This window comes from Embiotoca jacksoni, unplaced genomic scaffold (assembly GCF_022577435.1).
Source record: "Embiotoca jacksoni isolate LCO1_2020_lvr unplaced genomic scaffold, fEmbJac1.0.p SCAF_15, whole genome shotgun sequence".
NCBI classification, from domain to species: Eukaryota; Metazoa; Chordata; class Actinopteri; family Embiotocidae; genus Embiotoca; species Embiotoca jacksoni.
In genome coordinates this window covers 6,666,169-6,681,377 of record NW_027185285.1, presented here as the reverse complement: position 1 = coordinate 6,681,377, position 15,209 = coordinate 6,666,169, and the positions used below count along the sequence as shown (strand labels likewise).

At 41.7% G+C, this 15,209-nt stretch overlaps 1 protein-coding gene across 1 annotated transcript in view; it reads right to left on the bottom strand.

Moving 5' to 3' along the window:
- Positions 1-15,209, bottom strand: part of cep112 (centrosomal protein 112) — a gene marked incomplete at its 3' end in the record, with an annotated part of 88,271 nt that overhangs the window by 23,701 nt on the left and 49,361 nt on the right. Inside the window, 2 exon segments of the mRNA XM_069149175.1 lie at positions 5,720-5,950; positions 14,258-14,440. Of these exon segments, the coding sequence (XP_069005276.1) occupies positions 5,720-5,950; positions 14,258-14,440 (414 nt within the window).

Below are 15,209 nucleotides of genomic sequence, written 5' to 3'. Positions count from 1 at the left end.
GCTATAGACATAGATATAGTCTAATATGAAAACGATGCTAGGGGTAATTTAGAAATCGTTAATTTGTCTGAAGTTCACCGTTTCAATGCGCTGATGTCATTTTGGACCATTAAGTTTATCATTAGACTGTCAAATATCCTGCATCCAGTACATATCACAATAACAATTAATCATTTTCTAGTATCGGTATCGACCTCCAAAATCCAGCAGCCAAAATCTCCTGTAATGCAGCCTTTAAAATCAGGAAAAGATAACACTTCTTCTATCTGACAATTTTAGGAAAGCCAAACTCTAAGATGATATCTGTTGACATAGGATGTTGATGTACAGTGTTGCCCAGCCCTAGCTGAGGTTATTCTCAACATGTATGTGGAAAACTGTTAATAATTTCCAGGACACACCACGGCTTTAGTGACGTCCTCATTGTTTGATAACATTTTCTTTGAGTCAATGAAAATTGACAAGCACATACACAGAAAAGAGGCAGGGAGGATGTTACCCCTATTACTATTAAGAGCACAGATCCATAATGTAGAGGAGAAAAAGAAGCATAAAGTGCCGAGGCTGGCAGTTGTATTGAAGCCGCTGTGAGCATGTTTTGCACTCAAGCCATCTTGGGTGGTCTGATCACAAGCGTACAGCTCTAAATATGGATGGGAATGCAACACATTGAAGGCACATTAAGATCCAATCAGTCAAACCACACTTCAGGATGGTCAGGGGTGCATGTGTCCACACATGGAAAACTGTGAAAGCAGATGCATCTGGCCACATTTAAGGACTGCGTAGTCAGCGTAGTGCAGGGCACAACAAACAAAAGTTATATACAGATGATTTTCTTGGGCCAAACAACTTAAATGAGGTTTGAAAGTCTGTACTCAAGCCGAGGTACCAGCTGTGTTACTGAAAAAACAACAACATTTTTTTTTGGTTCTTTTTACAAGACTGTTAAAGATTGTTACAAATGACATCAAGTGGGGAACCAAATTTGTAACAAACAATCCCTAAAGACACATTAGGACACGATATACGAACTGCAATCAGTGTCAGCTGAATTCATATGTAAAAGAATGCTCTAGATACAAGATATTGACACTGTATTGTGTCGTCTGAAAGCCCTGTACATTTGCAGTGCCATACCATAACAAGGAGACACATAAAAGAAAGCTCCAGTTCCAGCTAGGAGTCATAATCTCATATGCTGTTTGAGACAATCTAACTTTAGTTTTTTGGATGCACACAAACTAAAGTATTTGCATGCACACACACACACAACCTCCTTTAAGCAACTACCCGAGGAACTAGTAACACTAATTGTGAGGCAGAGGCCTTCATACCTCAGCTTTCCAATACTCAACTTGTGTGTGTGTCTGCGTCGGAGGAAGAGTTAGCTCTGCCGTGCCTTTCATGTCAAGGAAGTCACATGGAGCATGGCCAGGGGGACACTGGTACTCTGACACAGGGAGCAGGGATTGGCTACTGCATGCCAAAAAGATGCTCTCTCATTGGCTGACGTTTTCCTCCAGGTGATTTTGTCACACTGGGTTAGTTCTTGATGAAATGCCATGTTCCTTTGATCTGAAGTGGAAGTAGGCATGAACACACACACACACACACACACACACACACACACACACACACACACACACACACACGGAAGTCCTACCAATACACACACATTCCTTTTCTACTACTTGCCCGAGGAATCATCAGAAAGTGTGAGCTTCACCATTACTGTCCTCTGTCACTGTCACTGTGTGCATTTTGTGAATATGCAGTTTTTCTGAACATGCATGGTGACATTTACACCAGCAAATAAAATCTGTAAGAATCGGGTCTCCTCAAAACGGTGTATGTAAAACATGTGCAATATGCAAATTTATCGTAACAAGTACATACAAGTATGTGCTCTCTCTGTTATTCACGAATACTCAGGTCCACACAAATATCTAATCTGCTTTGGCAGTTCAAAGAGCTGTGCTGCCCAGACTAAAAGTAAATATGAATTCAAGATTCCAGACTTTATCCACATCCTATCTCTCCTGATCTTTTGTATTTCATTATCTCAGAGCTCTGGTATCGACAAGCAGGGACTGACTACAATGCAGTTGTGTGAGGTGAAAAAGTCACAGAAAGAGCGTTTCTTCACTAACCGCACTTTAAGCTCATATAAGCACTGCCTATTAAGCACTTATTGCAAATATGACTTGTGTTTAATATGCTAGCGACCATACCGAAGTGTGTATATATGCAGGTGTGGAAAGAAACGGTGCTTCCACACTGGCTAGGCCAGATTTCTGGTTAAATCCAACTCTTTATAGAAAGTTCTAATGTTCTGAGCTTTGCCACAACTTGAAGGAAGGGGGTGAGGAAATGGGGGAAGACACAGAGCGAGAGCGAGAGAGAGAGAGAGACAGAGAGAGCAAGAGAGATCCAGGGTGGAGGTGTGTGGAGTAGAATAAGAAAGTTAGATAAGGAGGGGGTGTGGGTGAGAGGCAGGATTCGTGCTCACTGTAGCCCAGAGATGAGGCGTCTTTATCAGCCACAGAGACAGCTTCACAGGCCCCTCAGTGCAGAACGGAGATTGAGAGGTCTGGGGTTGTGTGCGTTCACTCTCACCCATGAACCCCCACACAGTCCCACACAGTCCCACACAGTCCCACACACACACACACACACACATGTACAGACACACAAACAAAAATAAAATTCATTCGCAACCAGACTAACACACCCCCACGACTCCATCACTTGGCCTTCTCTCCTTTCTTTCTTGTGCAAATCAAATGCATGGAACTATCAGAATCATCTTATCACCTCTGATTTTCAGTTTCTCATTATTTCATTCCAAAAGCTTCCACTGTCTACTCCCAAAACATCCACCAAAACATCCACCTATCCCCCTGTAGCCCTCTCTCTCCCTCTCTGTCTTTCCCTTAAATGCATGCGTCTTTGATGAGAATCCATTCATGGATTTAATGGATTTCTCTGGCCTTTTTTTCCAGGATCTAGGAGATGTGTTAAAAAAAAAAAAAAAGAAAGAAAAAAAAAAAGGTAAAAGCTGGCCTGCCCAGGCTCTGCTTCCAAGAGCACGGTGGACTGCAGAGGACAGCATTTCTGTCTGCATCAAAAGAATGAGAAATTTTCAGCTTACAAAACAGGGCGAATGAGTCAATATGGATCTGAGGCCTGGCTGACTTCTATCACGTGAAAAAAAAACAGGGCGCAACGAAGTTGTGAAAGTTTTCCCTGCCCACTCCGAAGTCAAACTTGGAGACAGATTAGAAAGTACAAAAAAGGAGGAAAAGTAAGGCGTTCAACCTTTGGTGAGGCTTTTTTTTTTTTTTTTTTTTAGAAGCATGCACTTTCAGCTGACAAAAAAAGGATGGAGAAATCATTAATCTCTTTCATAAAAAGTGAAACTAGCACATTGCTGATAGTGTTATCAGTTTGAGTTCAACATTCGGCTTCGCCGCTTTGAATCCACTCCAGATTGCTCGACAACTGAGGGTCATTTTTTTTCCTGTGTACAAAAAAGACGATAGAAAGAGAGGCAGGAATTAAAGTGTGCGTCAAAGATAAAATAACTTTCAGCTGCAAAACAGCCTTCGAACACTGATAGCAAATAGCGTGATTTCTTCAAATATGGATTACCCTGTAATAAGTACCCTGATTCTCTCGGATCTCTCTCACTTCAGTACCCCCGTTTCTGTGTGCCATATGGAGCCAAAATGGCCGCCTGGATGCTTTGGCGGTCCCGGCATTCCCGGGCTAATGCTGTGCAGCTGGCGTGGGATGGTGTCTAATGAAAAACGCTCTCTTTGATGGGCCCTGCTGAGGGATTAGGTTCTGATCAACACCACCTTAGGTCAGCTTCCTGCTAGACCAGCACAAGATTATGGGCGATTTCCTGGCCGTGGGTCCAGTTTCTAAGGTGGCGAGAGGAGCGAATATGACACAGAAAGAAAGCGGGGAAAAAAAAGAAAGCAAGCAAGGAGGGAAGATAGTGAACCTCTGAAGATGTAATTGAAGTACTTCCTGGTTTGCCAAGATAGCAAAAAGTAAAGCGGGATAATGGCTCTACTGAAATGCTGTGGTTTCTCCTCTACGACTGACCCTTAAGTCCAATCCCTCAGCTTCTGTGTACATTTCAAAACAGTGTGGCAAGAGGGCTACCCAAAAGACTTTACTCTACAAATACATGAGGAAACAGTGTGTGGTGTTGGTGCTGACAGAACTATTACGTCACACAACTTTCTGTGAAAGCTGTGTGGTTGGTTTTCTTTGGTGTTAAGACAAAATGTCACCAACACTAAAGCTCTGTGTGTTTTTCAGCACCGCTGCAGTTTGTGGGCGAGCAGACAAGAGTCTGTAAAGAGAATGTCTGAAGAGATGTATGCACAGGTTTAGCTCCAGCTGGCGGGGTGCGCAAACATTAAGACCTACCGATCTGTCCGACTGCACTGCTCCCTGCTGCACCAAGTATGTTTACTCTTCAATACCTCTGTTTCTGCCTATATGTTTATGCGCATGCACGCAATCTGTCTGAGCTTCAGCAGTTGTGCAAAACACTGTCCACAATGCCAAACAGCATTGTCCACAAGTCCTTTGACAAATACGAGGCACGCATAATGATAGGCGAGGACGAGGTAAATGACACATTTAAAAGATTTCAAAAAAACACGATTATGGCAACAGGAATATCTCCAGAACAACATAACAGGTCAAGTCCGGTAGATCTAAAATCTACAGACTCAATCATCGGTAAAAATGTGTTTTAACTCACTTGTGCACTGCTAATTTTCTATTTTCCAGCTTGCCTCACAAACTTACGTTTGTTAACAAAAGGCAAAGCCAGACTTTCCTGAATCCTGCCAGCTGCCACATTGTGCATCATCCTGCACTTCAACAGCTGCGGTGCTCTACATCTGACCACGAGAACCAATCCAGCCCTCTCCTCTGCGCCGGGGGAGGGCAATGTGATGGTGAGACAGTACTGATGAAATATTGATTTGAGATTTGAGTTGGCTTTTATCTTTAGCAATAATAGTTGTTATGGAATAGCTGTGGCTCACAAGCACAAATTACACTGGTGGTTTAAATGTTTATGATAAAGACGATCAATATATCATATGATATGAAGTGAAATTAGACGTGTGAGAGGTACCATTATAGATACAATGAAAACTCTCTGCAGTCTGGCTTCAATTCACCACCTCACACCACCTCCGTTGACGGTTTCTTCTGTCACCAAAATGTTCATGTGCATGGGTCACAGTTTCCGTACAGGTGCGCACATTCTCCCATCAAGTTTGTTTTTAAAGATCCCGACTTTTGAGTGGGGAGTGGTGAATACCTCTTTTAGGCTCTGTTTTGAAAGTACAGTTATAAATGAGGCCACAGGCCCGTGCAAAGATCATTTATACAATCGCCCTGCTTCATCTTTTTCTCTGAAATTCACTGTTTCTTCAATTTACATGTTCTACTGCTCTTGTTGATTTGTCCACCAACTTAAAAACATATTTAGCTTTGTGAATACTGAAGACGTATATTTTCCACTCTCTATGCTGGCCTTGAATTCTTTGCTAACAAACTAAGATGTCATTTATTTCAAATCTAACTGATATTTAAAAGGCATAGAGGGAATGACTTAATATGGTCCACCCGTCCTATTGAGAACTGACTATATCTAACTTTCCCCTCCTATCGCTCCATTCACCTTCTCTTGAGTGGCATCCATCTCCTGCTGGTGTTTTCTCTTGCGGTCGCTGCAAATTCGTTCCATGTCTGAGCGGAGTCGGTTCAGGGACGCCTCCTTGTCCAGGATCGCTCTTTTCTTTTCCTCGTCCTGCAGCAACGCCATCTCAGACAGCTGCAGCTTACGCTGGGCATGGGCCTGCTGCAGCTCCTCATGTAGACTTGACAGCTGGGCTTCCAAATCTGAAACTGTCTGGACAGAGAAACAGAGATGTGCAGTGGATTTAGGTAGATGACAATTTATGTTTTAGTTTTTCATCCAAGTACGTGGAAGATATTTTTTGGAAACATGCATTCTATTGAGTGTGTGTTGTGTAAGGACAGGATATTTTTGGACAAAGATGAGGACTTTTCAGAACATCTATGTGTGTTCACACCGTCAAATGATTGGATAATACTTTGAGGCAAAAACAGGAGTGACTGAGACAATAAGATGCAGAATCTAAGTGCGAAGGAGGGCCTCTACAGTTCATATACACATGTGCGCTCATGTAGTAAGGTTTCACAAACACACTTAAATGTGTCTGTTTTCCTCTGTGTGGGGGATGCTGCGATTGGCCTGACCTTTCTCTTGACCTCTCTTTTTGAACTGCTCAGCCTTGACTTTGCTCAGTAGGGCCCTTTAATAGTGCTGCCAGTGGGAGTCAACATTACATAGTAGGAATGCTAATAAGTGCAACCCCACGGCCCCTGAAACACCAGAAATAGACCGGTCTGACAAGAGCAAAGAGGCTACAACTCATGAGCTTGGGAGATGTCAAAAGGAAAACATGAGCCTCCTGTTCTGTCCAAACTACATCACATAGTCGGGATGATGTAGATTGTTTGTCAGGGAAATAAGTAAGAGGGCATTAAACCTAGAGCATTATATTTCTTGCTGCACATGTTAAACATTCAAAGAGGATATATTAGTATTTATAAATGTGGCATCCAAATATAGCTACTTGTGCAAATTTAACTCGATTACTCAAATTTCTTTGATTTTCTTTTTTTTAATGATTATTTTCTAGTGGCACAGTGCAGCGGTTAGCACTGTCACCTCACGGCAAAGAGGCTCTGGGTTCGATCCCCGGCCGGGGGCCTGTCTGTGTGGAGTTTGCATGTTCTCCCTTTGCCTGCATGGGTTCTCTCCGACTTCCTCCCACTGTTCAAAAGACATGCATGTCAGGTTAATTGGTGGTTCTGAAAATTGTCCTCAGGCGTGAATGGTCTTTGTTTCTGTCTGTCTCTATGTGTTGGCCCTGTGATGGACTGGCGAACTGTCGAGGGTGGACCCTGCCTCTGCACCAAAAAGCCAGCTGGGATAGGCTGCAGCCCCCCCTCCCCCCGTGACCCTGTTCAGGATAAAGCAGGTATAGATAATGGATGAATGGATGATTATTTTCTAAAGTTATATGAATAAGAGCATTGTAGTGAAGTGTAAGTTCTCTAAAATACATTGCAGTGTTTCACCGTTCTCTACCTGTATTGCACGTATTCCCTGGCTATTGCACATCCTCATTACTCTCTTCGGTTTACGTGTTTTTTTTTTTTTTTTTACTTTGGTTTTGCACTGTGTGCTCTGCCTCCTGCCCCCTCCTTCCCCTCAAAAGCATGGGCATCCCAGGACAACGCCATGTTAAGGCAATCAGACAGAAAGTGTCTGAAGTCTTTTTTAGCGGGCACTGGGGAGAATCAAAGAGACTTCAAAGGAGTGTCACAAAAACAGGCAGATGCTGCGACTCTGTTATACTCCCTTTTTCACTGATGCGCACATATGCGCGCACACACACACACACACACTGTATATACACAGACAAACAGCCACAAATGGTCTAGCTGTCACACACGTACAATAGCATGCGGCACATTCAGAGAGAATGTGAGGTAAAAAACAAACACACGCAATCCTCTCTGCCACACTCCCCTGTCTCTCCACATTACCAGTTTCACTGCGCCGCTTGTGCCTTCAAGGGCAAACAGCTATTAGATGTGAGCCCTCGAGAGTCTTTAATGTATAATTCTCTCTTTAGCAAATGTGGATGATCTGTCTTCCAAAAAAATCTTTTAATAAGTTAGAGTGTAATCTACCAGAACAGAAGCATTGGTAATGACACTTCAGAAATTTAAGGAGGCCAAAAGAGCATGTTTCCCTTGGATGGAAGCGAGCACAGCCAATTCAACAGGGCGCATGTTAGCACGCTGATGTGGAGCTTAGTGAAGAAGCAGCTCCTGGTAACAATAGAAGAGTGTCAAATGAAACATTGGGTCACACCGTGTCAGATAAGATGACAAAAGACTGGCAGAACAACAGATAGAGAGACGGGAAGGACCGACTAACAATGCGCTCAGTCAAGGGAAATGTGAGGATTCATTATCTAGTGTAGATTTTCTTTTTCACATATTCTAAGATACTGTATGAGAGAAATTAAAAGCACCAGAAATAACTACTGCAGTACCTCTAAAGTGCTATTCAACATGATTCGTTAGCTAAAAATGAAGGCTTGACTAAGTTTCCTGAGAACTTTGAAACCATGTACTACTGTCCATACACACTGTATTAATAATTAATTGTTTAGGAGGCACCTTTTTGGCTACAGAGCAAAGCTATACAAGCCGTCCTTATATAAAATCAATCAATTACATTTAGTTTGGTAAAGAAACATAATAAAAGACTGGTGTTTTTGGTCAGATTATTATGATTATTATTTGTCTTTGATTACGATTCAACATGATTTCACAAAACATAAAACAAAAATAATTAGGGAAAGTGGATAATCAGCTTTTCTAAGAGTTGATTTCATGACTTAGTATAACTAATTACATGTATAGAAGCTGTATTCCTTGTATGCATGTCAGTACTGGTACCCTGGTATTGTGCATGCTGGTTTTCTGACATGGCTCAGTAACATCTAGATGTCTCAAATGTCTGGAAGTGACATCTATAGTTTTACATTAGCATGGCAGGCATAAACATTTAGCTTTCACTTATTGCCTGCACATATTTATCATGTAAACACCTTGTGTTATCCGTAAAACATATTACTATTTGCACATACAACTGGCACTACCAGCAAAGTTTTTTAAAACACTTGTTAAAACATATCTGCTTGCTTGTCCCTATATGCCATTTCTTTTTCAATGTTGTTTTCCATATGATGGATACTGTTCTAATTATGGTGTGGATGAATTATATTTAACATTATTTTGAAAAATATTTTAATATTATCATTATCATTACTATCACTGTTCATATGGGTGATGATAACAGTGTTTTTTCTGTTGCATAATCTAATACATAATCTGCACATTATTCATGTCTAAAACAATTAGTTTCTGCATGAGAAACAGCTGCTTGACAAAAATGTTTCAAAAAATGTGACTGTTGACAGTAACAACTGTTGTCATGAAAGTGAAACCTTTCAGCAATACTGATAGACACTGATGAGCCAAAACACCATTGCTATGTTCACACTGCCAGTCAATTTTTTTTTCTATATCCAATCAGACTCCAGTTTTTCTGTTCAAATGACCAGATCCGATCTGTGTGTCCGGGAGGCAATCCACATTTTCGGTGTTATCCACATTGGTAGCTATAATGACGACACTGCGCCTGGAACAGGAAGTAGTTGACACACTGAAACTCAAATGAAGGGTAATGTAATGGGCTTGCTTGTGTACTACATGCCAATGTGGAGTCACGGCGCAGGTTTAAAAAAAAAGAAAGAAAGAGGAGACTGTGTCAGAGATGAAGGAGGCCCGCCTGCTCTGCTTTATTTCACATAACTGTCAACGCTGTTGGCTCCTTCCATCACCAAACTGGCATGTCTCCTGCACACATGGTGTACATGTGAACTTTATGTGGCGTCAAAAGTCACAGACGCAAGAAAAACTCACCTGCTACTCAATCAGAGCAGTCAGACCTGTATGGTTTAACAAAAACATGATTTGAAATGTATTTCAAACCTACACATGATTGGATTCCAATTGGATATGCACAAAAAACAAAAATCAGATTTTGACTGACTCTCTGTGGTATTTGGCACAAACACTTTAGCAGCAGATCCTTTCACAATTATAAGGCCTTTGTCAAAGCTGCTTTTACTACAAGAAGTGACTGTCTAATAAATCCCATAACTTGACACATTCAGTTGTTACCAAATAATTCAAATTGCTTGCTTCATCATTGCATGTTAATTTTTCAGCTCATCAATGTATAAAGTGTAAAGTTGTTTAGTGTGTATATATTGCAGGCGTGTAATTCACTGATATTTTGCAGGCAATACAGTACAATACAATAAAATAACCTGACAATTGATCACTCTAAGGATAAATAAGACATTCGAGTTAGAATCAAATATATATAATACATATGCATTCGTTTGTGATATCTGACTGCACTCAGACAGGAAGATGTAGGTAAGAGTGTCAAAATGAATGATTTGCTGTTGTCAGCCACATAAAAATGCATGTGGCTCAAAGCCAAGATGTGATGTATGTACATACTAAATGGATTCATGGTTTGAAAGGCAGGCATGTTGTAACACTCAACACATCACAGAGCATCAGCATTCACTGATGAATTCCGCTATGATCAATTGCTGTGCAATGAGGAAAAAAAAAAAAAAAAAAAAAAAAAAAAATCAGCTGAGCTCTAACAGATACTCAGGCGTGCACGGGAGGACGTGACGAAATCATTTAAATATTCACGAACACAATAACATGCCAGCTCAGTGGGATGCTCATTCACTACTGGAATCACTGAGCAACAACACACTATTCACTTGACAATAATCAGGGACCGAAATCATTTGTAAATGACAACACACGAACACCGAGACAATCAATGTGCACCCTGGTCTATCTGTCTAGCTCGTTCTCTTCATCTCAGCTTTGACTTAGTCTGCCGTCACCCTCTTCATTTGACTCATTTAAATCACGTACTTGGGCTTGAGATGCTTTGAAAAATTGACAGCATCATTATTTAGTCCATCACAGCCCAGAAGAAAGACCTCACAAGACTCTCGCTCTCTCCCCCATGCTGTTTGAAGTCCAGATGGTGTGTACGTTCCTTTAGAAAAGACATAATTATTCAAGAAGATAATACCCATAAAAATGAGTTTTGAGGAAGAGCTGGTGGAAGAAAAAAAAAACATGAATGATGGGTTTTGCACAGAACAAACAATTCTGATGTTTGCAAAAACAAGGCCTCAAATTAATTTATAATACTGGCCCTAGTTTTTCCAAGTCAAACTCTTACGAATGTTTAACAATTAAAAAGCCTCACAGACAAAATAAATTAGTGTTAAGAACAACAGCACGCAGACAAATATATTAAATTGTTTTGCCACACAATACAATGAATCTTTATATTCTTTAAAAATGTCGTTTTAGAAGACAAGACAAATTTATTGTTTAGAAGCTACACAATAGTGACTACATTCTAATACCCAGAAGGGTGGGGAAAAAGGGGGTATTGTAACTGGAGAAATGGCTTTGACTTCTTGTGACTAAGTGTGAAATATAGTTTATAAACACTCTATGGGTAGATATGTAGACACTGTATATTTCTGGAATAAAAGTCTCCAGGAGGGGATACAAGAGAGGCCACGACATGAGGATTTGGGCATGTTGGAGGATATGCTGGTGATGGATCCCCAAAACAGTCTACAGAGCTGCTTCGTCCTCTGGGGGGCATTGATCAGCTAACAGAACAACACAGATCTGGCTGCGGGCGAACACGTCTCACAGGCAACATGTTTCATCGTCTTGGATAGATGACCAACTGAAAGCTTCCTTTCACGTTTTGGTATTTAAAAAAAAAAAAAAAACCATAAAGAAATAGCTTATTCTTTGAGGAGAACAGCAACATTGGGGTCCACAAGGCTGGGAATTGTGAGCTAATCCTGTGAGTTGGTCGGATGCCAAGAACACACCAGGCCTTGAAACCAATTCTTCTTCTTTCACTTGAGATATTGTAACATTTAGGTTACTGACAGAAAATGAAAGGGACATTTTGACTTAACATATGAATGATGAAAGATACGGACGGATGTATAATCATCCTTAACACAAAAAAAACCGCCCCAGAAACACAACAGATAAGTGATTTAAGCTTCGTAACGTATAGCGACTACACAGACGCTAGGTTGACTAACTCCGGTGGGATGAGGACAATGCGTCCCTGTGTGAGTGCTTTAGCTCTTCCCTCCAACCGCTGCTACGACTCATTTGCTCTCCCTCTCAAACACAAGCCAAGAGTGAGGAATGCTATTTATTAGTGTCCCACCACATCAAGGGGATGAGTGGGTATTACTCATCTCGAGAGTGTGTGACTGACATTAGCTGTTCCCGTTCCTTGCCAACTTTCTAGCTGCAACTGTCCGTCCACGGATTCAAGGAAGACTGGGAAACGTTGAGAAGGAGGACGGGAGGAGAAAACGAAACCTGGTCTCGATCGCCGCAGCAGGTATTTTGAGTTGTCGCTTGATGGGAATATTGTGGTCCTGCACTCTCAGACACGCAAGGGAAAAGTAGCCGTAGCGTGTTCTGTCAGGAAGTGCTACGTAACCCTTGTAAGAATTAACCAAATTCTTTTACAGGTGTTTTATTTGTTTAAAAGGCTGTTTGAGAGGGAGGCGGAGTTCTCTGGGGGGTAAACAACTTCGGTCATGTAAATGTGTTTAAAAAAAAAAAAAAGTGTCTTTTCCTTATGTAAAAAAGATAATTTATAATCTGCTGCTGGTGTAAGAGCTTATTGTCCTTTTAACAGCAAATCTATGGAACCGTCCTCGCACAGGGAAGTCAAACCAGCTCACATCCCCCACCACTTTCAGAAAACCCACAACCCTGTTCTCCATCTTTTCATGACCCGAGTGAAAATCCTGTCGCTTTAACGTGTGACATTGCACGGACGTCTGATGTCTGCTTAAAATGCTGCACGTGCAAACAGGAAGTGAGAATATGAAATGATGAGCGGGGAAGTTTGTTGTCTGTCACCTCGTGAGATTCTGGGATTTGTCAAACTACACGTCATTTTGACATGTTATTAGCAGCATGTCCTGTGTTGATGGCATCTCCAAGTAAACCAAATCACACACTAGGTGGGTGTCATCGATGCTGTGAAAGACATTCCTCAAAAATATCAGATGGATGGGTTCCCCCTCATGTTAGACAGTTTCTAGCCTTAAAGACATTTTAGATTGCTGTAACTCAAGTCAGCTGACATAGAAGTACACTGGTATGGCACTATAGGATGACTGCCAGCGAAATTATTGCCTCTAATTGTAACAGTAGTAAACAAATGACATCGCATCTAGTTTCATTTTGAATACCTAAATTGTAAACACAAAAGACAACATGGAAGACAGAATGATCCAATTTAACAAATTTGGGAGTCTTTAAGTCATCAAATGTTGTTGAAAGGCTTTTACATTTGCCAAGTGTTGTTATGAGTGGTGAGTGTAATTTTTTTTTACGAACTAAATCCTTAAAATAAAACATAAAACGGTCTACGGAAAGTATGATTTCTTCGCCATTCATTCTGGTTTAGCGCCATCTGTGTCCACATTTGGTGCGAGGACATTTCGTCCACAAATACAACATATGTCTGGCTGGATCCCTAATTCGGCCAATAAACAAAATTCTCTGCATGCTGACAATGTTCATTTCAGAGTCAAACACATCCCCAGTTGGGGGCTGGTCTGTCAAATGGCTTCCCACAGAGCTCCTATCTAGCCCAGGCTGGAGAGAGGCGAAGGCAGAGCGCGAGGGGTATGAGATGGAGACCTGCTGCTGAGGCTAAATAGTAACAGTGTCTCTCTCAGTGTTAGGGATATCCATTAATACAGACCCAAATGTCATACTCTCATTGTGGCCAACCATGCTGTAATAAGAGAATAACCACTGTTTTCTGCAGGGAGATAGCTACCTGTGGTGAGAGGAGAATGCCACGTAAAAATACACTTTGGTGGGAGCTTGACATGCACAACTGTACAGTGGAAAATAAAACACTAATTTAAGGCAGGGTTGTGGAATAAAAGCTTCGCGCTAAATAAAACTGATTTCTTTCACTTCGAGTGGATACCTTCGGTTTTCTGGATTTAAGGTCTTTATGCTTCAATCCAAAAAAAAATTAAAAAAAATGCAGCGATAAATTACAAAAAAAAAAAAAAAAAACCTAACAATAATGGTAAAAGTCAGAATGGCGCAATTTTTTTTTGTCTAGTTAATTCCGTTCTTTTACTTTTTCTCGCGTGCGGTGTTGTTTTGAAATTTGTATTTACCCAGACAGCAGTAACTAAATTCTTCTGTATTCTCGCACTGACTGAACAGCAATCTCTAAAATTATTCACGCCCAATGTCAATATCTGTCTTGCTTCAAGTAAAAAAAGTGTCTTAACCCGCTGTGCTTTTGAAACCCCAGGAAAACGTCAATGGGCAAAATACAAAATGGTTGTCCACGGGAGAGCGGTGGGTCAGCATGTGTGTGAGCAAACGTGGATCAGTGGAGACCCCCTACCTGGGCATCGCGCTTCCGCCACTCCTGGGTGTGCTGTTGGTGCTGTTGCAGGGCGGCCCTGGCCTGCCTCTCCAGGCTGCTCACCTCCTGCTGGTGCTCCAGGACCAGGCTGTCCTTTTCCGCGCTGTGCTGCTGTTGTAGCCGCGTCCTCTCCTGTTCGTGCTGCATGCGCTGCTCAGCCATCTGATTGGACAAGCAGGCGAAGAGAGACTTCATCAGCCAACACACATTCAGAGCAACCCTGTCGTCATGACAACTTGTCCATCCACCTATCTATCCGTCCTCTCTGCGTCCTCTTGCTTCTACCCCTTCCCTCCAACCAGAACACCCATGTGCCCAACCGGTTTGGCGACATTGGTGGGAAGGTGGGGGAAAACAGTGAGAAAAGTTTCTCCGCTTACTCCCATCGTCAGAGGACAACACGATGTGATGTGTTTACATCTGGCGTGCTCCCCCGCCCTCCTGCCTCATTTGCCAATTGTACAGACTGGCCCTCAATGTCTCACTCCTCTCTCTCTTCAGATCTGGCCCCTCACCCTTTTCTGGGATCGGCATATGAAAGAGCAGCTAGTTTGGACTATGCATGCAGGCTGGCAGGGGTTAGCCATCTGGCTGCAGTAACTACCCGATGCCCCATGCTATGCGCCTGACAGCATGTGAAAATCGGCTTAGGCGATGACTATGATGGTCATTCTAAACCCAAATCAGAAAAAAAAAAAAAAAAAAAAAAAAAAAATGGAAAGAGAAGCGAGAATGGCAACTTTGAGAAGAACCGAAAAGATGTTAAATATTCCTCGATAATGCTTTTACTTCGTTTTCGTCTCTGGATTGGTTTAAACAATTTTTAAATCCATTTATTAAATCAATATCAGCTTTCACGGTCTCAAAATGAATAGGATCATTCTTGAGCATCAATTACCTGGCTGTGATCACTGGCGTTTATGCTGTTAAT